The 23,561-nt window shown below is 49.4% G+C and overlaps 1 protein-coding gene across 1 annotated transcript; it reads right to left on the bottom strand.

The window, feature by feature from the left end:
* Nucleotides 1–8,509: 8,509 nt before the first annotated feature.
* Nucleotides 8,510–10,579, bottom strand: LOC126540722 (neprilysin-1-like). The gene has a single exon (XM_050187568.3). The coding sequence runs from the start codon at nt 10,554–10,556 to the stop codon at nt 8,883–8,885; it is 1,674 nt and encodes a 557-aa protein (XP_050043525.2). The 5' UTR covers nt 10,557–10,579; the 3' UTR covers nt 8,510–8,882.
* Between the last annotated feature and the right edge of the window lie 12,982 nt (nt 10,580–23,561).

Genomic DNA, 23,561 nt, shown 5'->3' with positions numbered 1-23,561 from the left:
CGGCCACTTCAAGTGTTCAAGGATCCGGTCCATTAGTCGGGACGTTGCACGTGCATTAGAGCCCAAAAGGAAGGCGGTTAAAACGGTACAGGCCATCCGGTGGGATAAAAGTCTTCTCTGCATCGTCCTCGTCGAGCCCGACCTGCCAGTAGAGGTCGAGTGTAGGGGAAAATCTGGTCCCTTGAAGCCGATCTAAGGCGTCGTCGAAGCGGGGATGAGTGTATACATCCGGCTTGGTAATGTTGTTTAGGCGGCGATAGTCTACGCAAAATCGCGCAGTGCCGTCCGTCTTTCTCGCGAAAACTTCTGGGGACGACCAAGAACTGAACGAGCGAGATATGATGCCACGCTGTAACATATCTTCTACCTGAGTTGTAATTTCAGCGCGTTTAGAAGCAGAAATTCGACGAGGGTTGTGCCGAACGGGTGCACTGGAGCCAGTGTTGATTTTATGACGAACAAGAGTAGGACAGCCAAGTTCGCTCGGTGATAATGCTCGGTGGGCACCTCCATAGCGGGACTCGATTGCCCAGACGAGACTTGCGTAGTTGGAACGGTTGGACGCCGGCAGAAACTCTAGAAATTCAACGGCAGCAGAACAAAGCTGAGCCACGAACATTTGAGCTTCGTGGTGAGGTGACCAGGAGTGTTAAGAAGCAACAGACTCAAACTGCATACGAGAAGCAGGCCATTACGTGGTACCGTCAAAGGTAGGTGAACCTGGGAAGTGTCCCTGACATTGTTGCGTGACGGAACTGGGAAAGGGAGATTGAGGTGCCGAGAAAGGTGGAACTTGATCAGCGGAAGCAGGCAACACGAGGCTTGAAACACCTGGGGTGAGGTCGGTGATGCGACTCTCCGCGGAAGACATACGCTGGACTAAACATTTCTCAACGGAGAGCAGTCGCTGGTCAAGGCGTGCTTCAAAAGAGTCCAGGATAGCCGCTAGGTCGGGCGCAGGCTGACAGTGAATGGAATCCGAATCGGCAGGGTGAATGTTTGATGGTATCGTACGTACCAAAATCTGAAGCCTTAGATGGTGGCGACGGTTGCGTAGTGGTGGTGTCGAAAGGGCGTGATCCAGTTGAGCGCCCGATGACGGTGCCGGCATGGATTATGGCACCGATCGATGTGAGCGAAGGCATCGTATTGGGGGACGTCTTGCTGCGGGTTAACATGACCGCTGCCACCAAAATGTAATGACAGTCCGGCGCCTTGAACGGGTTCGAAGCGGTACACGACACAGCCAAATGTCAGCAGTTCCAAAAACCAACTATTCCCGTGATCCACTGCTACCTTTTTTTCTTGTTCCCTGGTGAAATGGCGAAACCCACTCTGGGGGATCGTCCATGGATCGGGCGGGGAAGGAACTGTTATCATTTCTTTTTTTTACAAATTAGAGTGAAAAAAATATTTATATTGCAGATGGGATTTGAAGTGGCCACTGTTACAGATATGAATAATTAATTATCTAAGTATTACATAAAGAATTTTGTAAGCATAACAATTATTAAGAATTCTAGCATGCAATTCTTTTTGCCTCTTGCAGAAAGATGCAGAGGGCTTCACAAATGTTCCTTTGGCTGTAACCTAGTACAGTAGCCCCAAATGAAAGAATTACAGGGAGCGTCAAATTCAAGCCAAGCTTTTGGAAGGGTTCTTCTGAAAATCTTTTCCGTTGGATAATGAAACGGCGGCATGTGAAAAAGAAGCGTTGCAGAGATTCACTCTCATTGCATAAAGGGCACAAAGGCGATATAGACGGACCAGACCTGCGGAGGTAAAAGTTCAGCGGGGGGACTCGGCACCGTAGTCTTGTAATCGTTACTTCAATTTTCCCAGAGGAGCACCATCTGTTGTTCCAAGGAAAACTGAGATGCGGGAAACATGTCAACGATGATTGCGCGAAGTTAAAAATTAAATTACAGGGTTTTACGTGCCAAAACCACTTTATGAGGCACGCCGTAGTGAAGGTCCCCGGAAATTTCGACCACCTGGGGTTCTTTAACGTGCACCTAAATCTAAGTACACGGGTGTTTTCGCCCCCATCGAAATGCGGCCGCCGTGGCCGGGATTCGATCCCGCAACCTCGTACTCAGCAGCCCAACACCATAGACACTGAGCAATCACGGCGGGTTTGCGCGAAGTTACTTGTAGCGGTATATTTTCTTAATCGCGCCGCAATGATGAAGGCTGGCGCAAGTAAAATGGGGATTATGGGATCATCGTGGGATGCTACTGCGAGTGCATCTGCATATACGTTTAATTAAGGCTTGACCTCTGTGGTCTGGCACCCACACTAGACGAGCGAGACGTAAGTGTCTTGGGAGAATAGAATGTGGTTAGTGAAGGGCAGACAGACAGGCAATCAGTTAAGATTACGGCTGATTGCAGAGATGATGGTAATTTGTGTAAAGCTAAGGCAATTGCCAATAATTACGCCTGAAAGATAGGTGTGAAGTCAGGTAGCCGAATGGAAAAATACCAATTTAGATGTGATGCTACAGTACGCACACCTGCCTTTTCTTTACAGACGGAAGCGTCAGTTGCTATTACGGTGTTTGTACCCAGGTGTGCAAGGTGGTCTTCCAAAATAGTATTCAGATATTGATAGGGAAGATGTTTAGCATTATTTGGCAAAAATATCATCAAATTCAACTTAGTGACTTGAACCGAATAATTTAGTAAGGCCAACTCTCATATAGGTGAATTCTTAGGTCCAATTAGTTTTCGCACGAAAACAACTTGAGGGCAACGTGAGCGATAGCATCGATAGTTAAAAAATGAGACCGATTAATAAATGAAAATATATTGTGATCTCCTCTGTGGTGATGCATATATATTTAGAGAAGTTTGTGCTGTTAGGGTATAAAATCACATGAGAAGAGAAGGCAGGCGTGTTTCTTGATATATCATTAGCGACAAATTTAGGAAGCCTAAGACATAGACGTACTGCCTCTCGTTCTAACAGAATAAGAGGCCAAATTTTGTATGCAGGTCCACCAGGAAACAAAACGCAGCCGAACTCTATTATCGGGCGATCATACATGCGATATATCAATGAGGGCATGCCGACGTAACCCTGATCGATTTCTGCAATTGTTATTCTTTCTGTTTGCCCTTATCTTCCTCTTCTTGCGGCGTTCTTCGTTACCGTTACAATATATATAACAACATCACGGCGACCATTGGCCCCAGTAGTGCACACCCAGTAGCACATATCGGCCTAGATACTCACTCAGATAGCACAATCGTCGGGATCGGCCAACGAAAAAGGCTGGAAACAACCGATACGGGAAAGTTGTAACCCGTACGAACGAAATTATTTTTAAAAAGCTACCGCACCGCGCCAGTGATGCCATATTTTTTTAAAGCTTGTCGCCAAAGCGAGAACATAATGTTGCTAAATTTTGCTGCAGGGTTGGTACAGCTTTCTATAGAAATTTTCAACAAATGTTAAGTAACGTAGGCTTTTTTTTTTTTTAAACTCAAATGTAAGCTATTCTGGATGGATGGATGGATGCAAAACTTTAACAAGGTCCTGAGGTACGCGACTCAGCGCGCTGCGGGCCGCTCCCACGTTGGGACAGTCAGGCCTTGCCCGACGTCTGGCGTAAATAATTTATCGAAACGTTTCACCTTTGTCAATAGGGTCCACGTGGTGGGGAATAATCAGTGAATATGCCAACAGCGTGTATAGTGGGCTACTTAACTATTACACTTACACAACAACGGACCACGACAGCTGAAATTCGCCCTTTATCTTCAGGTGGTGAGACTGCAAATGCAGCACTAATTCAACAGAAGACGAGCACGCAAAGGCACATGGTTCCACAGTAACCCTGCAAACATTCTAGTTCTCGGTGCTACTGCTAGTTTTCGGCGCTCCGGCAACAAAATCTAGTTTGTGCGACAAGCACTCGGTCGAAAGTTAAAACATGGCGACGACAATTACGCGACCTTTATGCCGATCAAATAGTGCGCTGTCGTCCCTTGATCTCCCCGAAAGCTCCTCGCAGTACCGATTTGCCCTAATGCCAAATGAAACGGGAGGAATGTGTTCACACCCGCGTGAAAGAGCCCATCCGATTCAATGTCTACGCCTTTCGAAAGTGGACATGTGTCTTGATTTTTACTTTTTGCATTTTGGATCTCGCCGTAAAATTGATTGCAATAGGTTCATGTAAATTTATTTACGGTTATACTCTTGCCCTGTAATCCTGTAATCGAACGTATCTAGTGAAAGTGCAGAACAGGGAGCGTTCAAAACTGTTCAAATCAGTTTCGTAAAGAATTCTAAAAATTCTAATAATAAAGAAAACATGCATGTTGTGAGTCTACTATGAATTCTTTGAAAGCCACTATGCACTGTGAAGCACAGTGCGAGAACTATCGACGTGAAGGGAACGATTACTTTATTATAGTCGCCCAGCCTGCGCATCCTACAGCCTGGCCGCTGAAATGTAGCTTTTTAATAATAAAATTCGTTTTAGAAGGCCATTTTCGAAGCAAGATTCACAACTTCGAATTTGCTGAAATGTCACCAATTGCCTTGCGCATCGCTAAATAGGTTGCCAGTTTCTAAATAGAGAAAGATTGTTGTTAAACATACAAGAAAATCAGTAAGTCTAGCGACAAAATCCCTAAAATGCCAACACTGCTCCGGACGCCCTACACCTTCCTTTGGCATTGTTTTCGACCAGAGAGCTCGATCGTTCTTAGGTATCGCAATCGCTGGCGGCATATCAAAATGCCGTCGCCCAAACAAAATTTTCGTGCCAGGGGCGGCCTGCCAAGGCCGCCCTGAACGCTCCTGGGACTCGCCATGTCGGCGCAAAATTCGAGTCACTCACACCGACGGCAGTCTTCCGCAGCGCCGGACTACTCGGTCGAGGTCGACCACGCCGCCGCTGATGGAAGCAGCGCGGTGTCGCCGCAGGCCACACCGCAGCCTGCCACGTTGCCCCGTGCGGTGCCCGTCGGACCCGCCGAGAAGTCCCACTCGACGCTGAACTTTCACCAGCAGCAAGGCTCAAGCCTGACCACCGAGCTGCTCAGGGAAGACTTCGGTCATCTCTCCAGCGACAAAGGACGTCACAACAGAGGCAAGAAGAGTGAGCGAAGGTGTTCAAAGGCTCACAAAAAACACAAGAACAGTGTTGTTGCTCGTAACGAGCAAGCCCACTACGATCGCTATCACGGGAGCGCAAATCCGTCGTTGGACCGTGATGGGATACCCAGGACAACGGTGGCAGACGTTCCCGCAGTCCAGGAACGAAGTGGGCAAGCCACGTCGAATGTGTGTTCGAGTCGCGCTCCGCCGGCTAGTTGGAGAAATCACGCCGACGCTACAGCGCCGTGTTACAGTCAATGGATCGAGGACCGCGTGCCCCTGCCCGTGGTCGACGGTGGAAAAGAAATGGCCAACGTTTTCACCGACGAAGCTAAGATGTCCGGTAAATCGTCAAGGAAGAGACACAAACATGATTCGAGGCGCAAGCACTTCACGAAGCACAAGCACAGGCATCGAGAGCCGCACCAGATCGCACAACCTCTGGACGCGGACTCGGAATCTATGAGACCTTACGACGCTTTCGAACAGGAACAAGTGCGTACCAGTGACTCGCAACAAGTTAGTGCTATAGATAGACCGACGACAAGTAGTACGCACCACCACAAAGAATCAATCACAGAAGTTCCGCTCATGTCAGCAGATGCCATATTCAAGCAAGGCGAGGCTCTGTTTCCTGACCTAGATGACAAGCCTGCGCTGAGGAAAGAAGAGAGGGAGCGGAGAAACCGAATGTTAAGTCAACGGTCAAGCATGATTTCCAGGGACTTTTTCTTGTGGGGCCACGACGAAACTATAGAGGATCTTCTGCACAGAGGAACGGCGCACTTAGATCAGCTAGCGAAAGTTTCACCAGATTTTTCTCATTTAGTTCTGTCTAGAAAGTACTATCTGCGTTCTTCGCGCGAGCGTTCCGGCAAGTCGCCTCACGACTCCTCGTCGCTTTCGAGCCGCAGTGAGCGCCACGCATCACCGGGCACGCCTTACGGCCTGTCTCCTGGAGCAGAAAGCCTTAGCGACTCTAAAGCACGAAGTCCAGATGATGCTGGGCGGGGTTTGCTTCCGCTTGCATTTCGCCATCGTACCATTAGTACCGTTATGTTGAGAGACGCTTCAGCTGCTTTAGCTCCGTTGGATTCCGTTGCTTCAGCCAAGCCAAGCGCCGGTGAGACGGGACTAGGCCTAGCGGATTCTGGTCTGCCCGAGGTTCCTGCAAGAGTTGTTGCAGAAAGATCGAAAGGAGAACACAGAACGGCTGACGCGGATGCAGCTAAAGAAGCTGATGCCGTAGGCGCAATGACCCGGGATGGACGTTTAGGCGCTGAAAAAAACCTTGATAGTTATTTGTCACCGCCCCCAGTTTATGCGGCCGTTTCAGGACGAAAACAGCGTGAGGATACCTTTTCCTTTGTGCCTGACTGGTCTGATCGCAAAGTGAGTGAACAAAGTGACGTGTCCCTTGCGTTGCCTCATACCCTGCTCGATTCACATGGTGGTAAAGTTGTTCCTGCTTCGACTTATCCCATCTTCGTACCTGCGGATTCTAAGAATGTACCGGTCGGCGACGGAGGGACACACGCAAACGCCGACTCTGACGCTTCGAGCAACGGTCAGCATGTTCTCATCCCTAACAGTGCCACACATCTGTCTTCAAAGACAGTGCCGGAAGACGTCATTAGCATCTGTACTCATGATGTTGTTGTCCCTCGTCAGAGTGGAAACAGTACCGGCGCGGGTACTCAAGCCTTTATTGAACGGCCAGACGTGGAGCCGGCGAATGTTTCTTACAACGCAACGTCACAGCTTGAAGCTTGCGGCTGTATCGGTTTTCCGTGCTCTAAACACGCCCCCTTGTTCGCAGAGGCCGAGTGCGGGCATAAAACCGCTCACCGAAGCGCCTCCTCAGAAGAGGAGCAGGCTATTTTTCCAGAACGTACAGGACCCATCTTATCGAATAAGGAGACAAACACTCTTCTCGGCGAATGCGCAGACTCAACCACTTCAGTCGATGTGTTCAAGAAAGTTGAACATGATAGCGAAAAACTGCCGTTGAAAAGTACGAAGGAAACCCACACGAGAAAGCACGTGCGCGATTCCCAAAGTGCGTGTCCTCGAGCATCGCCATCGGGACGTACTTACGACCCGGCGGGTTGCGTGGTGACCAATTACGAAGTTGGGCTCACGGAACGATTACTCGAGCCCGCTGGTGATCTCGTGGGCTACACAGATCAAAAGCTTATGATACTAGAGCTGCCTGAGCAACGGCCCGAGCACGAAATAGTGGAGAAAAGTGGAAGCAAAGTTCGCTCTACTTTGGCAGCCTCGCAGGAATGTACAAATGGTGCAACTGACGCACTTGAAACGGAGATCAAATTAATGATGGGTCTGCCGACGAACGAAGCAGCTGTCAAAGCAGACATTTCAATGGAAGACTTTCGGGCCCTATCAGAAGGTCAGGAAGGTATGCCGGTGGATCAAGAGGCACCGAGTCGCAATGAACGTGGAAGGCGTAAAAAAGCCAAGAGTTCCGAGAAACGTGGAACGCGCCAAGAAACGGAGGCGATCGAATTCCACGTTCGTGCGCCTCTCCTAAAGACATCTCCGGAGTACACTGCCGGCAGACAAGAGGTAACCGAAACCACGCACGAGGCTCCCGTATCCCCACCTCCAAATAAACAATGCAAAGCTCCCGTTCGATCGCCTGGTTCCACAAACGTGCCTCTTCTCTCGTTGGGGGCGCTGGCCGAAGCCCATCACGTAACGACTCCAGAGCGCCCTGAGGAAGCGGTAAAACGCGCCTCCCTCACTATTCGCACGGTACCGCTGCAGGAAAAAGATGAAGCGGGAGAAGCGGCATCGAAACCTGGCTTTCGAGACGCGAGGACCGAGGTCGCCAGAGCGTCCCGCAGCCCGAGTTTGGCGTGGCGCAAGAAGGGTCGCTCGTACCTCAGGCAATCGTTGGACCAGTCACGAGACCGTACGACGTCACCGGCTACCCCTTCGACGTCCTTGTCGCCAGCCGCCGCCATGATTCCGGGAGAATGCAGGGGCAGCCTGGATACCGCAACTCTGTACGCTGTGAAACCGCGGGGCACGATGTCCAGGCCCCATTTGTGGCATGAACTATCTGCGGTCATGTCTCGTCCCGTCTTCGTCGGAATATCGACGCCCAAACTGAACGGACTCGTAATGTTAATGGACGAAGACGAAATTCCCGAGCAGCTGAACCACGTATTACCGGTGGGAAGTCAGGTGCACCTCCGAGAACTTGACATTTCCGCGGGGAAAAATGGAGTCCTCCGCAACTAAAGAGAAACGCGGCTCGCCAAGAGCGTTATACAGACTGTGCACCAATGAATAGCTAATTTGGTGCAGACTACGCACTTACATGTGTCAGGTCGGTGCGCTAGGACTACGTGGACACGATTAACAAATTGCTCGTGCAACATGACGTACGATTTATTCAAGCACTACTTTGTTACAGATGCGTTCTTTATTTATGGCAGTTTCATTTTCTCCGGACCGTACTGTTCGCAGATGATTTCTTAAAATTTTAGATTGGTTGACTCGTTCGCGTTATGTCGAACTTCGCTTCCAAATAACTCGTCAAAAGTAATAAATGTCCCTTTATAACGCCGTGTTTAACGTCAGTTTTTACCTGCAATAAATTCTAAAATTCGTGTAGAATCCTTCTGCGATGGTCTCTTGATCGATCGAGCAGTCTGTTTCACTTCTGTAGCTTCTACGTGGTAAGCGAAACGCAGCATTGCACGGCGAACGAACAGTGCCGACGGCGTCCGCGCGCGCCGTCCTACCAAGCTGTGCACCTACGCGCCGGATTCATGGCCGCTCCGGGCTCGCACTCAAACGCGGTCGCAAACTCGGGCATGTTGAGGAGCGGCACGTTGCAGCGCAGCTTGTCCGCAGGGTGCGTGGCCAACTGCCGCGTCGCCGAGGAAGGCCGCTCGATGCCGCAGAACTTGTAGCAATAAGCGACGAAGAAGAGCTGCTCTTCCTCGAACGCCTCCAGCCCGCGCAGCTGCACGACGTTGAGGGCTCGCTCTGCCGCGAGCACGTACGCTTCGTACGCACAGCGGGCGCCACCGTTGTCGGCGGTGTTCTCTTCGAGCGTTACCGAGCCTGCGTTCTCCGAGGTGGCGAGGCTTCGCATCTGCTCGACGAAGCAGGCGCTCGCCTCGCGATACGCGGCGTTGGTTGCGTTGCTCCACCAGTCCTCGAAGCTGCCCACCTCGTCGTACAGGCGGCCGCTCACGTCGAAACCGTGGATAATCTCGTGCGCCACGATGGCGCCCAAGCTGCCGTACGTGACCGACAAGGGCGCGCCCTGAGCGAAGAAGGGCAGCGCCAGCAGCGCCGCGTTCACGTTGACGACGTTTAGGCTGTACACGTACATGGCGTTGACCCTGGAGTGCACCGTGGCCGAATCGCTGCGGCCGATGACGCCGTACACGGACAGCTCGTCGCTCTCGTGGTTGAGCTCAACCAGCCGTATGACCAAGTCCAGGAAGCTGCTCCCGCCGCGCGCGTCCGACAAGAGCGACTCGTACGCTTTGTCGAGGGCGGTGGTCTTCTCGAAGCTCGGTATGCTGAAGGCAATGTTTTGGGCCTTCTGGACAGATATGTTCTTTGTGGCCGCATCCATCCACTCGGCCCGGCGAACGCGGCGATAAAAGACGTTCTTGATGTCCGACACGAGCTGCGTTAGCCGCTCGATGTCTGCGCGCTTGGCCAGCGACTGGGAGACGAACGAGTTCCAGGTGTCAAGCATCAGGTCGGCGAGCCACTGCTGACACGTCCGCATCACTTCATCGGCGGGGACGTCCTTCTCGGCGTGCAGAACAATATCCTGGACGTGGCGGATGTCGTAGATCGCCTGGCCGTACCTGAGCAGCACTCGAAAGGCCAGGTATGCCTTGATGTCTTCCGGATATTCGTGGCCGAGAAAGTACGTCAGCAGCCGCCCAATGTACGCAGGGTGCCGCACGATTACCGACTTCTGCGCCGTCAGTGCCGCCTGAGGCGGAAGGTTTTTGTTCAACGCAGACATCCACTTTTGCCACGGAAAGTCGGCGCACAGGTTTCCCAGATCCTTCACCATGTACGTGAGGAGAACGTGGTCTTGGTCCCTCAAGCGCGCGATGTCCTGCTCCACGGCCACGAGGCGCCGCGCGAAGTCGTTGTACTCGCTTCTTCTGCCGAACAGGAAAGCGAGGCTCACAATAAGCTTCTCGTAGAGCGACTTCTTCGCGTCCGTCAGTCTGCCCGGTATAAGCGGCGCCGCAAAGCCCAGCACGATGGCTCCTTTCTCCTTGCTAAGCGATCTGACGGAGTACGAGAAGAGCACGTTCACGTCCCACCTCATGGATAACGTGACCAACAGCTCCAGGAGGTCGGTGGCGTTGCCGCCTTGCGGAGCTTCCTCGTCGGGCCACGCCAAGTTCATATGCTTGAGGAACTTGCGCATCGAGACGACTCCGTTGCCCTCGGGCGTCAGAGACTTGGCGCACGCGGCGTACACGGTGGCCAGCTTGGCGAACACATTTCTGCCGGTGCGGTTCCTGAGGCTCTGGCGAAATGTCTTCCAGAGCGCATCGTGGAGACGGGCGCGCACGCTCTGCTCGACCTCGTCGAAGACGCTTCGACGCGACTCCGAGGGTCGCAGCGAATGCGACCGACGCCAGCCGTCGCAGACGTACGCGTAGAAGTCGTCACACGGGTCCAGGTCTCCGTTGACGGAGCCGTTGATGAGCCTCGAGAGCGCCTGGCAGCTGCTCGAGGCGCACACGACTTCGTCCATGACGTAGACGCGGCGCGAGAACACTCCCGGCAGGTAGGCGGCCGTGCAGAACGAAGCCGACACGAAGAGCACGAGCGCGGTGCCGTAGTAGAAGGGCTTCGCGCCTCGCCGTCGTCGGTGGTCGTGTTCCACTATGGAGACCTCGGCCTCTTCCTCCATGAAACGAGATGCTCCGGGCAGCCGGGATGAACGTGAGAACGGCCTCGGTGCGGTAGTGTCCTGTGTGGCTCGAGTCGCTGCTCGGGCTTCTACCGCCGCTTGCGGTAGGTCCAGCTTTATCCAGAAGTCCAGCTCCTCTACGAGGGGTGCGGGCTGCGAGAAAGAATACGCGACACCTTTGTCGTCGTCGTCTTTCGCTTCTTTATGAGGCGATGGCTCGCGCGAGAAGCAGGCGCCCGCTGGATGCAAGACGGTGCCTGCCGCTAGTATCGTAATTTGAATATGTGTATAGGTAATTAATGAGAAGAGCCAAGCGATAGGTCGCCAAGATGGAATAGACTCTTATTTTGGTGGTATGAGCAAAATCCAAAACGAAACGTCTGTCGCGGAAGCTTTTTAGGCTAACACGTGAGAAGGCGGTATAAAGAATGGGTAAAAGCTGAAGATACTCATGAAAAGCAGCGACTCCGTTAGAATACGGAAAATGACAGATAAATTAACCAGAACGATGAAATTACAGCACGCTTTCACGACGACTAGTGTATCCCCTTAAGTCGGGGTATGAAAGCAAGCGCACGTTCTCTTTTTTTCTTTTTCGGGTTAATGGCAGCGAGGAAGCGCAGAATGTAAGCGGTGCCCTCTACTAAGATAAACTGGTGGGTTATCTCGCCTACCTGCGCAGAACAATACCAGGCGCTATCGTTTTAGGAACATGCAATAAAACGTGTTTGTTTCAAAACTAATTAGTTCTTCAATGTTTATTTAAGATTGAGAGTACATTATTTAGGAAGATTTTGATACTTGCTATTCTTCAGCACCGCAGAAGGATGACATTCGGCCTTCTGAAAATTCCGGAGCTCAGGAACGGTTTGCTCAAACTTTATCGACAGATCGTTCTTTTCACGAAAAAAAAATTGAAGCACAGTGTACAGAAATTATATGTTTGTAACTATGAGGACGAGCGAAAAATTAGGTATTTGTTGTTAAAACTAGAACATTGTTCCGTGGAGTCTGCACCATGTTTTCATAAAAATATGCGGCAGAAATATTTGCCAAGTCTGCTGCCACTCGTATACGACATCGACTCTTGAAGAACCGCGCATCACAATCTTGAAAACTGGTTTAATAAGAGAAACCAAGTAGAAGCCACCTAGAGTGCATCAGATGCCACAAGCGTGCTGTTTGTGGCAACAAGGAGAATTAAAACACCCCCCCCCCCCATGATCACCAAGCCGTACACTACTTCACAGTTCATTCCATCAGTTGAAGCCTACGGCAACAACTCCAGGTCTTTGGACAGCTCGGGAGGATAAAATTCGAGAGTACTTTTTTTTTCTGCGGTATTTTTCTGGGCATGCTTTCAGAGTCTTTCTCACTGGGGAATGCTGCCAATCAATTGCGCGCAAAATTAAGAGAAGAACGACTACAGCAGCTTGCTTGTACTTGGAGACAACCGAATTACTAGACGAATACTAGACGAATTACTAGACGAATACCGAATTACTCTAGACGAGAAAAGTTTCATGGTTGCAAAGCAGAGCATTTTGTGTAACACGAGATCGTATACGTATTTTCCCAGTTGACGGTCGTATATGAGGAATGCATTCTGCTATCCATTCAATACGCTGCAGAAGAATAATACGACATCTGTTTTCCACGTGTGTTATTTTACGATTACTTAAGATGTAAACGCGGTAAAAGTTACTTGCGCAATGTGTTTCTGACCGTAACTTACGTTTGGTTGATTCATCAGCCGCTTCGGAAGGCTGGGCAATATTTTGTTGGCAACTTGTGTTCTTGTTTTTTTTATAATTGTGGACGCCCAGACGAATTTTAGCCGTCGCATTGGTTTTTTTGTAATAAGTCCAAAGGCGAAAAGTGTTATCGCGCACCGTGTGCTGTGGGTGTGCGTGCAAGCGTGCGAGGGTGAGCTTAGAAGAGTGTAGGCTTGGTGCGCGCCTATTGTTGAAGGTCACGTGATCAAGCGCGTTCTAAAGATGGAAGGGTAGTGGGCAGGTGAGTGCGAGTGTCCTCTAGCCCAACCGTGGCTGCGCATAGATTTCCGCGCGGCGGAGTGCATACGCGAACCCACACGCCGTACCTTGGAGGTAATCTGCGGCTGCTGCAAACTCTAAGGGTGAGCCCGACATGGCTTGTGGTTTCATTTGCTCTGTCTTCCCGCACGCCTAGGGTTGTAAGTCGTGTAACCTCAAGCTTCCGAGAAACGGTAAAGTGAGAGACAGCACGATGCGTTCGCTCCGCGTTGCCGGCGCTCTTCATCCCGCCAGCTTTGTGACACCGAGTGTCCGTAGTCACCGGGTGATGTTTCTTCATGTTTGCCTGTGCGCGCATGGCATCATGCTCGTTAATTAAATTAACAGAGGAATGTTTACTGATATTTATACGGCTCATTAAAACTACAAATCTTGCTTCGTGTGGTTGTCGAATATATTGATATCGCTATACATATATATTTCGTGTGTGAGGTGAAACCGCGACTCTTCTTTTTTCTCACGTCTTCTATCCTTCATAAAGACGACGTGCTAAAACAAAGCCAGTGGCTTGTTCCTTCTTTTTTACTGTGGGGTCGATTAACTCAGCTTAAACTTCCAACGCAACACCCGAGGAAGGAGAGACGTTGTAGTGGAGAGCTCCGCATTTTATGGCATGCTGCGCATCTTTAACGTGCGCCCAAAGTACGGCCCACGATGGTGCTTGCATCTCGCCCTAATCGGAATGCGGTTGCCACGGTCGGTAATTAGTAGAACTCGCGACGTTGCTCTCATCTACATAAATAAAAGGCACACGTGTGTAGATGTTACGTGTGCGCAACAGTGAAGACACAGCTATGCACGCCTTGCCCTGCCGGAGTAAGTGATGTCAAGTCGAACAGTACGAACAGTAGGTAAACCATGAATTTGGCACTGTGCTATTTTCTTCTGATATATTTTGACTTTGCTCCCCAGTCGTCTCGGGAGCTTAACTCGAAGTGCTGCGCAAGAAACAAGAGTGTATCCCGATGCTCGTGCCACTAAAAAAGGCGGTGTTTGGGGAAGTTTCGTCGTTCTACGCTATCGAAGTACACAAGGACCGGGTCAAGAACGCGAAGAAGCAGTGCTGGATCATTGCACCTGTCTCGTTCAGCACGGTTAATTCGCGTCCCTATGCTCTCACGCTAGCGCAACACAATATCCAGTGTTCGAAGTGCTCCGCTCCTGCGTTTGCAGCGGATGCCCGCCATGTACTGTGCACGTGTCGTGAGACGATGACAGTCCGGGAAAGTGTATTTAGAGGTGTGAAGTTGAAACGCGACCAACCTATGCGCTATGAACGCTGGCTCATGGACAATGCATTTTATAAATCGCTTTTGCAGTATCTTCATGAGAAGTTTGGGCCAGCATCAGACAACGTCGCGAAGACTGATGAAACAGCAGAGCTATTAGCGCTCATTTCGCCCACCTAAACTCAGCTCTATCTTAGCTTAAAATTTTATGACACACACACACACACACACACACACACACACACACACACACACACACACACACACACACACACACACACGCACACGCACACGCACACACGCACACACGCACACACACACACGCACACGCACGCACGCACGCACGCACGGCTTAGTCAAATGCATATCTTCATTTAACCATTCAGCATTGCTCAACAAGTTGCACACTCATCAGCTTCCGCTTCAAGTGCACATCGATGGCGACATCATCTGCAACACTACGTGGCAAAGCACTCACAGTGTCTTGAACGTCAGTGGGCACGTTCATCACTTGGCCTCGAATCCCAAACTGTGCACTGCCATGCGTCGGGCGCCTAATGTTCATGAAGCGGAGGCACGGTGCAATCAAACGCTCTTCGACGTCGTTGAGCTTAGGCAGATGCCACGGTCTCAGCAGTAACCATTCGTCTTGCTTAGCTGGGGCAACTTCCCGCCAAGGAAAGAGTCCTTTACAAGTCTTGCGCAAGAACATGCCAGCCACAGAAGGTTCCTCGGGGAACGCCTTTCGCAGAACTTCGAGGGCACTGTCGCACTGCTCTTCGTTACGCACCCTGCCTATCTTGCTTAAATTCACATTGAACCACAGTCTATCACAAACCGCACAACTGTGTCCAAACTCAGTTCAGAAAATGTCGCCTGAATTGCGCGTCCCCCACCTCGCTTAGCCTCCCTCCGCCTCACTTAGCCTTCCCCCTCTCCACTTCGCCGAGCGGAATTTTCTGTTAAAGTTCGGCACGGCCAGAACTCAAGCTTGAACAGCTCTGCTGTGAAAAGGCCTTGCATGCTTATAGTTATTTTCATTTTGAAGTTATGCCGCGTAGCAACGCAAGAAAATAATCATAATAATCAGTATTGTAATCCTACACATGAACCAGTCATCGATTCTCCATAGTCCTAATGACCATGAAGTTGTGAGACTGAGTCACTATGGGCGTTTTGTTGAATGCATACATGCACATCGACACATTCATTCCAATGAAATTTTCGGAAACTAAATATTCTTCTATGTTTCGGTCCAACCAATGTTTAAAATTTTACTGGAGAATTTTTGTTGTGGTTGTTATTGGTGGTAGTAAACGTTGACAGCTGTAATTTATAATTTGCCCCACAATAATGTGGCACTCGAGCGGATACTGCAGCTGATGTCAGTCGTACAGAAGCGCAATTATGTGGATCTCCTGCGACCTTCCGTGTGGGAGTGATTTCAGCTCAACCTCAAACACAGTGTCGAGCACAATCTCCTGCACTAGTGCCCGTCTCTTAACCTGCAGTCCTGCGTCGAATTACTGTGGAGCAGAGTAGAATTACAAGCAAATCACATTCTCTCCCTTATACACCGCGCTTCTACCACTCCAAAAGTTGTGTCTTTGCCTGTAAAGGGTGCTCTGCCACAACTAGAGTAATACTGTGGAGAAGCTATTGTTTCGTGGCTAATGGTTGCAAGTTTGTCATCATGCGCACTTCCTCATGTCTATACAGCACACCTCGTGGATTTCACTCCAATTCCTAACAGCTGAATACAGAAATTAGCGAGTGATGTAGGTCAGGCTCTACGTCCTTGAACCTCCACCTCGCCCTGTCCCGTTGCAAGTTGCACCTGGTATTAAGTTGCTTGCCTGTAAAGATTGTTGTGCCGCAAGCAGTGCAATATTGTGGAGAAGCTACTGTTAGGTTAATAATTACAAGCTATTTCTTATGCAAAATTCTGCAGATGCGGTTTTACAAAACGCTCCTATGCACTCACCTTTTACTACTGTCACCCCGCATACATTATAAGCACAAAAAGATACTGGTAAAACGAATAATAAAAAAATATATGAAGCGAAGCTTTAATGAAACGGGTAATAGATATGCTCGAGATGTTAGCCTGGCTGGACGGGTAATAACATCCTATACAACTAAACGCAATGCACACAATTGTGTTTACGTTAAGATTAAACTTAAATTGTGGGCTTTAACCTCCCGAAACTGCACAATTGGTCATGGGGGACGTCGTCGTGTTAGAGGAATGCGGATTATTTCAACCACCTGGGTTTTTATTTTAACATGCGCCTAAATATAAGTACCGAGAGCGTCTCTGCATTTTTCCCACTTCGAAATATGGCTGTCGCGGCCTGGTGTGAATCGTCGTGCTGGACGTATAACTTCATTCGATATTCGTGTTTGTGCACTGCGCATGTTACAACTACAATTTTTAGCCGTGTGGGCAGAGCGACAGCCTTTCGATCAGTTTCCTAGACAAACAACATCGAGAGTGCAGAGAAACGCAAAAAAAAAAGAAGTAAAACAAGGGGTGCATCGACATTCAGCGATAGTGCGGCTCCCTCATCTGCGTGTGGACAACGGCAATCGTGGCTAATCGCGGCTGCCTTCTCACCCTCAATAATCTCGTCCTGAGCGTGCGCCGACGCAGCCTCGCGCCTGCTTCGAGAAGGCGCGCACTAGCCTGCCTATTTTTGCCAAATACTCATTAAAAAGGGACGCCCCTGTTTTTGCAAAGCTGCGCCCTCCTAAAAGCTGTGCATCACCAACTAGCATGACAAGAACCACTCCTGCAAAGGTAAACGTTGTGCTCGGGCCATGAACATGTGAAAGAAGTTTTGAAGCTGCAGCTAAAGAAAAAAATGAAAGACCTCGACACGTTAAGTAAAACAAGCTTTTCGTAACTTACTGTCAGGCAGGTAAGTATCAGTAACGCAACAGCTGTCCATCAAGCTTCGGCCGAGCTCAAAGAAGACTTAAGCGGCTACCGTGTCTATCGTATTGTTGAGTACTACTTTCGGCGCGGCTTCGCCCAGCGTGGTGCATCGAGTTACTTCGTGCTGCGTTGCAACCATGCTGTTAATATTGCCTAAGTATTGGACTTAGCGCTTGCGCTAACCACGCTGAAGACATGTCGCCCGTGATTACACCACAGTAAATGCGCATCGTTAACTGAATGTAGCTACGCTGTGTGATGCCACGCTGTAAATATGTCAAGTCTGTTCCTTGAGGTTACCGCTTTTTACTGTTTGTGCAAGACATTCCCATATAGTGAATGCGCTGTCTTTAGTGACTGGACAGCGGATACTTGAAGCCCACGACTAATGCAGAGCTACATGTGTCGTTCTCACTTGTGATTTGCTTGCTCGAAGCGCGTGTTTAGCGCTGACGGTTGCCGTAATTAAGGATAATTGTAGTTTTCGCATGCAAGCTTTGCTGGCTTTGTTCGGCTGGTGTTCAAATGTTCTTAATTAGCGTTATTGAAAACAAAAGAAAATTAACTAGGCCCAAGTCGAGTTCATGCAAGAGGAGTGGTTTTTCTTAATCATTCTAGAACGTCATCATAAGAAAACAAGTTAAGGGGAGATGCTACTAAAAAAAGGGTTGTATTACTTGTACTAGAGATTTAAAAATTCTGTCATTGATAGTGTTTTTATGCAGACGCAGATATCGAAAATGTAATTAGTTTATAAGTAGCTGCAATATATATATATATATATATATATATATATATATATACATACTGTTAGTCCACACCACTGCAAAATATAGTCATCTTTGGAGGCACATCCTTGTTTGTAAAATGTTCACGAAAAGCATCGTGCTGTAACTTACTTAGCTCGTTGTAGACCGCAAAGTGTCGATATTTATCCAAACCGCATGTACAATCACTGAACCTATGCGAAAAAAAATTGGACATTTTAATTATTTTTTCCGCGACTCCATGAAATATAACTTTGTACTTTCGCAACTACTGCCACGAGATAATGCAGTTTCAAGTAGATATCAGCGTTCTACATATCTTGAAGAGTATGCATGCCAGATGTCAGTATAGGGCAATTATACGTGCACAAGGTTATTCTCGTGCGATAGCGAAAAAATTAGTTGAAGTGTTCTAATATGGCTCAGAAGAGCTTTCTGTGGGCCTAGTTGGTGCGTAATCCTGTGAATCCTGCGCATGTCCTTGAATGACCTTCATTTTGTGCCATGTTCCTTGTTTGCGCTTTGAAAAATATTTGTCAAAGTGTTGTAATCTTTTTTTTTTTTTTTGCATAGTTCAACAAATTACACGAGTGCATGCACTTTGGAATGATATCGGCACTTTGCAGTCTAAAAAAGAGCTGAATAAGTTACAGGGATTATTTCACGATGCTTTTCTTAAAAATTTAATACACAAGGAATTGCCTCCAGACATTACTATATTTTGCACTTGTGTAAGACAAAACTAACAAAAACTATATAGGTACACAGAAACTAATGACATATTGGAAATCTGCATAAATAACTCTATGAATGACAGTGTTTTGGAATCTCTAGTACAAATATTAAAAATATTTTTTTAGTAGCATTTCTCCTTTACGGTGATTGGGTAGTGTAAATAGAAGCTGAGAGTTCGCGTTGGACGCAATGAATAAGAAGAATAGGTGCGTGCGCTTTTTTATTGTGATAGAAATTATAGGGACACTTCAGGCGCATTTCTGCCATCGCCATAGCAGTCGCCGTGAGGTTCCGCATAAAGTGCAAGGGCCACAAAATCGCCGCCGCGCGCCGTATGCCTTATGTGTGAGTGAAAGCATGCGAGGGTCAGCCGGTGAACGCGGCTCAAGCTCGCGTGCGCAAGCGAGAAAGGCGGGGCGGGGCCTTAGCGCGCCCTGTTCTGCCGCGTGTGAGGCACGGGAGGGAGGCGAGAGCGGGGGGGGGGGGGGGAGGGGGGGTACTTCACCGCCGGGCGCGGCCGTGCGGGCCACCTATCTTGAAAGCCATCTGCGACGTGGCCGAAGTGCGCGCCCGCCTGAAGTGTCGCCACATCTTCAAAGTGATCTGCGATGCTTGCAGATTGCGACGCGTAGTGGCGATAGCTTCGCATGCGCTGTACTTTCGATGCTTCGTTCGCATTAAAGCGAGAGATGCACGAAGGTCAATTCGCTCGCTGCTGCTGCGGTGATTCCTCGTTCCATCGTTTTGACGGCGACTTTCCGCGGTCATCGAGTGAGATGGGTTCATGTTTATCTGTGCGTGCTTGTTAAATTGTTACAAGCACGCTGTTAACACCGTGCTTGTTAATTTAGTTAGTAAGTGAATCTTTACTAGTTATTACGGCCGATAAAACTACACTATCCCTATTTCATATAGCTATCTACCAATTTGCTATCGCAATCGGTGCTTCGTCTTTCGGGTGAAACTGCGACTTTTTGCGAGCACCACGCCTTCGGTATCGCCTTCTCTCCGTAGCCCACATCGTCAACCGTTCCTCTGTCGTTGTCTACTCTCCGTCGCCGCATTCGGCTTGGCCGCCTTTCGTACACTGCGTATGCGTATTCACCGGGTGCCGACATATTAAGTGAATTTAAGAAACTCAGACGACAGGTAGTGAGGTCGTTTTCGCCAGCCATAAGAAGTTAATACCAATTATTGTGCACACAAGCGAATGCAGCAAGAAACGCCCCAGTATCGTTTAAAAGGAATTGTTGTAACTTTGACAGTAATTTTGACCAAACAAGCCAAACTGACCGTTGGCGTCGCGCGGCTTATTAGGAAGCCAAGGAAAACATAAGTGCGTAGGAAGACGGATCCTTGAAGTGAATAACAGTCGTTGAACAGGGCTCCAGGGTCATATTTCTGTTCAACCGCCATTCGCTTTAATGAAAAAGCGTCCGTGTTCTTTCGTCCCAATGTACGAATGAGTCTTTCGCTTATTTTTACGCACTGGCAACGAGAATAGCATGCACTTTGTGAGCCGCATCATCATCCTATGCTAGTGTAGGACGAAGGCCTCTCCGGAAAATCTCAAATTATCTCTGTCTCCCAACGACAGACTCTAGCCTACGACTGCAAATTTTCTCATCTCTTCACACCACCTAATCATCTGGTGCCCTCGACTGCGTTTTCTTTTCCTTGGCTACCATTCTGTCATTCTCGTGAAGCACCGGTTATCTCACTCTTGAACCTACCATTTTATTGCGACAGAAATTATACCGGCACCCGAGGAGCTTTGGCGCCGCCGCCGCCGTGCTGTCGCGCTATGGACGGTGCAAGCATGGCTCGCGCACGGAGTCTTCGGCAGTATCCTGACGCGCGAAAGCCGCGCAGTGCGTTAGATTCGGGACCTTTTCCTGAGCCTCCTTCGAGTTCACCAGACCACATCGAATTGCGCCACACCCAAGTATAAGGAACGCAGAAGCAGATCTACCACGTTCCCGAGGCGCAGCACGTCCAAACAAGTAGGCGTCCCCCACCTCGTGCGCCGCATCTGGAGCTATTCACTGCTTGACTCTTCCCGAAAGTGTAGCGAGAGCCTGGCACTGTTCCAGGTAACGTGGGTCCCGAGGCAAGAAGGCTGTAATGCACCGTGAAGCCCTGGAAGCAATCCCCCCATCCGCCTTTGTGACGGCAGTTGCAGATCGGGAAGGCAATACCGGAGGCAAGTAATCCCTCGGACAATTGGAGCCCAAGGAGTGACCCTCTGAGTCGAATGTGACGTACACTCGCACAGGCGCCTACCATTGGCCGAAAATGACGACACCTGAGCGGGCTCGCCGATTGACCGAACGGGACGTGACTTCGAGACACCGAAGGGGTTAAAAGCCAGAGACCGGGAGCAGCAGGAAGAGCATTCCTTCATTCATCTCTTTCGAGCTTCTTGCCACGGGCCGCAGCGTCCGAGTTGCTGCCGGCCCGTAATGACTTTATGACTGTTAATGTCTTTGTACTCTCACTGTAAATAATGTAAATAAACCTCCAGTTTTCATCTCAATGTCCTCCTCAACCTCGGCCAACTCCCGCACCCAACGGCAAGGTCCAAACATCTGGGGGACAGCAATTGGGATTGTCCTCCAGATCCAACAAGTGTCAAGCATAGAAATGACGAAGACAAGTGGACGCACCCTCGCGTCGCGTTCAATCGGATCGGCAGCGGAGTTTCCGCTGCGCAGCAGGAGTTGCCTCGTGTGGTGTGCCGCAACAAACATGTCGCCACATTCTCAAAACACCGTCGAACAAAGCGAATCTTTCTTTTCAAACTCTCCCCGATTTTCCTGGTCGTGGCTGCTGCTGGCTGCCGCCTTCCTGAATAGCTCACAGGCAGGACAGCACTCGGATATAACGAAATGTCTTGTATGTAGCCCCACCAGCATTACCCCTAGATAGGTGCTGGTAGCCGGCTTTTTTCTGCACGGAATTTCATGGCGAAATCACGAAGAGTACGTAATATCCTAACTGCACCAAATTATACGCCATCAAGCGCATAATTCCTTCAACAAAGCAAAGCTTTCTATGCCTTTTTCCCGGGTTATAACGCGTCTGCTTGGTTGGTTTCTGCCCGATTAAGATAGCCAGTCACAGAGATAGCGCAATTTACTATTGCACTACCTTCATGGTCGGCCCTTCTGAGTGCGGTGGGCCGATCCTGGAGGTAATTAGTGCACTATGCTGTCGCATGGGTCACGTGGTGAGGGTCTCCGCGTCCTGCCTGGCAGGCGCATAAGCCCTGTGCAGAAGAGGATCAGTTGTATAGAATTTAATTAACCGCTTGACGAAAGCATCGCTTCACAAAGATTCCAACATAGGCGTTGGCTCAGCACAATTTTCTTTTTTCAAGGGCATCTGTAAGCTACCGCTTATTGCTTCAGAATGCCTCCTGTACGCGCTTGAAACTGTTTTTTGCTCGTGCGAATAAAGCCTGAAGTGGCTCGTTGCAATGGCTCATACCCACTTAAGGTGGCGTCTAGTCGAGTGGTACAACAATTATCAGCAGCAGCATGGCTCGTAGCTCCGTAAGCAAATAAAAATGCACTGGCTTATATATTCATTGAAATCACCCATACACCTCACAGAACAGCATACGTTTCAATAAAGAACAACCTCAAAAGAAGCATCCGAATCCTCAATAAAGCAGTGCATAACCCCCCCCCCCCCCCCCCCCCCCCCGGGATTACGCTACGGCCGAGGACGCTCTTGCTGTGACTTGGTTACTAGCACGAATAAAAGGGTGCTCGCCAAGCGAGAAAAGAGGTGCGGTATGCGAAGCGGCGGGAGCAAGGCGTTCGACCGCGACTGCTGCTGTCCCCTGCTGAGTGGATGCAACGTAAACTCGAAGAGAAACGTCGTTAGCGCGGGTCTGGGTCCGCTATACGAGCGCGCGAAGCTGCAGGTAAGCATCGAAAACGAGCCAAAGAAGCGGAACTGCGAAAGCAGCAACGCGTCGATGCGAGACGGCAACGTAGCTCACAGATAGCAGCTTGCTCCACGTGTACTTCACACTGCGGCTCATTATGTCGTGCAAGTCTGACCTCTGATCTTGTAACTTAATGCATTGCCAAGTCTGCAGCAGCCTTTCGCCTTCACCTGTTAGATGAGTGTAACGTGCTACCGAACCTTTTTTTCACGTTTCGGGTCGGCTGCGACTTAGACGAATGTATCCATTCAGTTTACTAAGGGCTTACTATCACTACCTTGCTCATGTCAAGCCATAGGGGACACTACTTTAACTTTTTGATAAGAATCCTATCTCTATATGCTTTGTCGATTCGGGTACTCAAGCATTTGTTGTAGGTACATTACCATTTTTGTTGAGCAAGGTAATGTTACACGCAATCTTCAAGTTGGGGAGATATTTCATATAATGAATAAATAGTGATACCATGTTGCACGTCAATGAAACAAGACTGCTTTCCATGATGGGTTTTTATTCTTTAGGCCAGCGTCCGGCAAATTGTATTTGCTAAGTACTGCAAGTTTCCTCGCAATGTGAAATGCTATATCTAGACTCGGTCTGCGCGTTACTGTAACGGTAATAAGGCTTGCCAAGCGGGACGTTATCGAACTTTTCAGTAAATAAATCCGCCTTGTATGTGAGCACGGTCCTAAGTGTGAGCCGCAGTGCACTGATTTGGTTTTATAACGTAAATGTGAAAAAGAATGTAGCCGACAAGAGCTCATTAATATCATCTGCCTTCTGAGTAAATAGCTCAGCATCAGCAAGCACTTGAATCTCGCACTACAGAACGCCG

This window comes from Dermacentor andersoni, chromosome 2 (genome assembly GCF_023375885.2).
Source record: "Dermacentor andersoni chromosome 2, qqDerAnde1_hic_scaffold, whole genome shotgun sequence".
Lineage (NCBI taxonomy): Eukaryota > Metazoa > Arthropoda > Arachnida > Ixodida > Ixodidae > Dermacentor > Dermacentor andersoni.
This window is presented reverse-complemented; position numbering and strand designations above follow the sequence as displayed.

Excerpts from the sequence above, each read along its gene's own strand:
- LOC126540722 (XM_050187568.3), bottom strand. The coding sequence starts at position 10,556 with ATGCGCAAGTTCCTCAAGCATATGAACTTGGCGTGGCCCGACGAGGAA.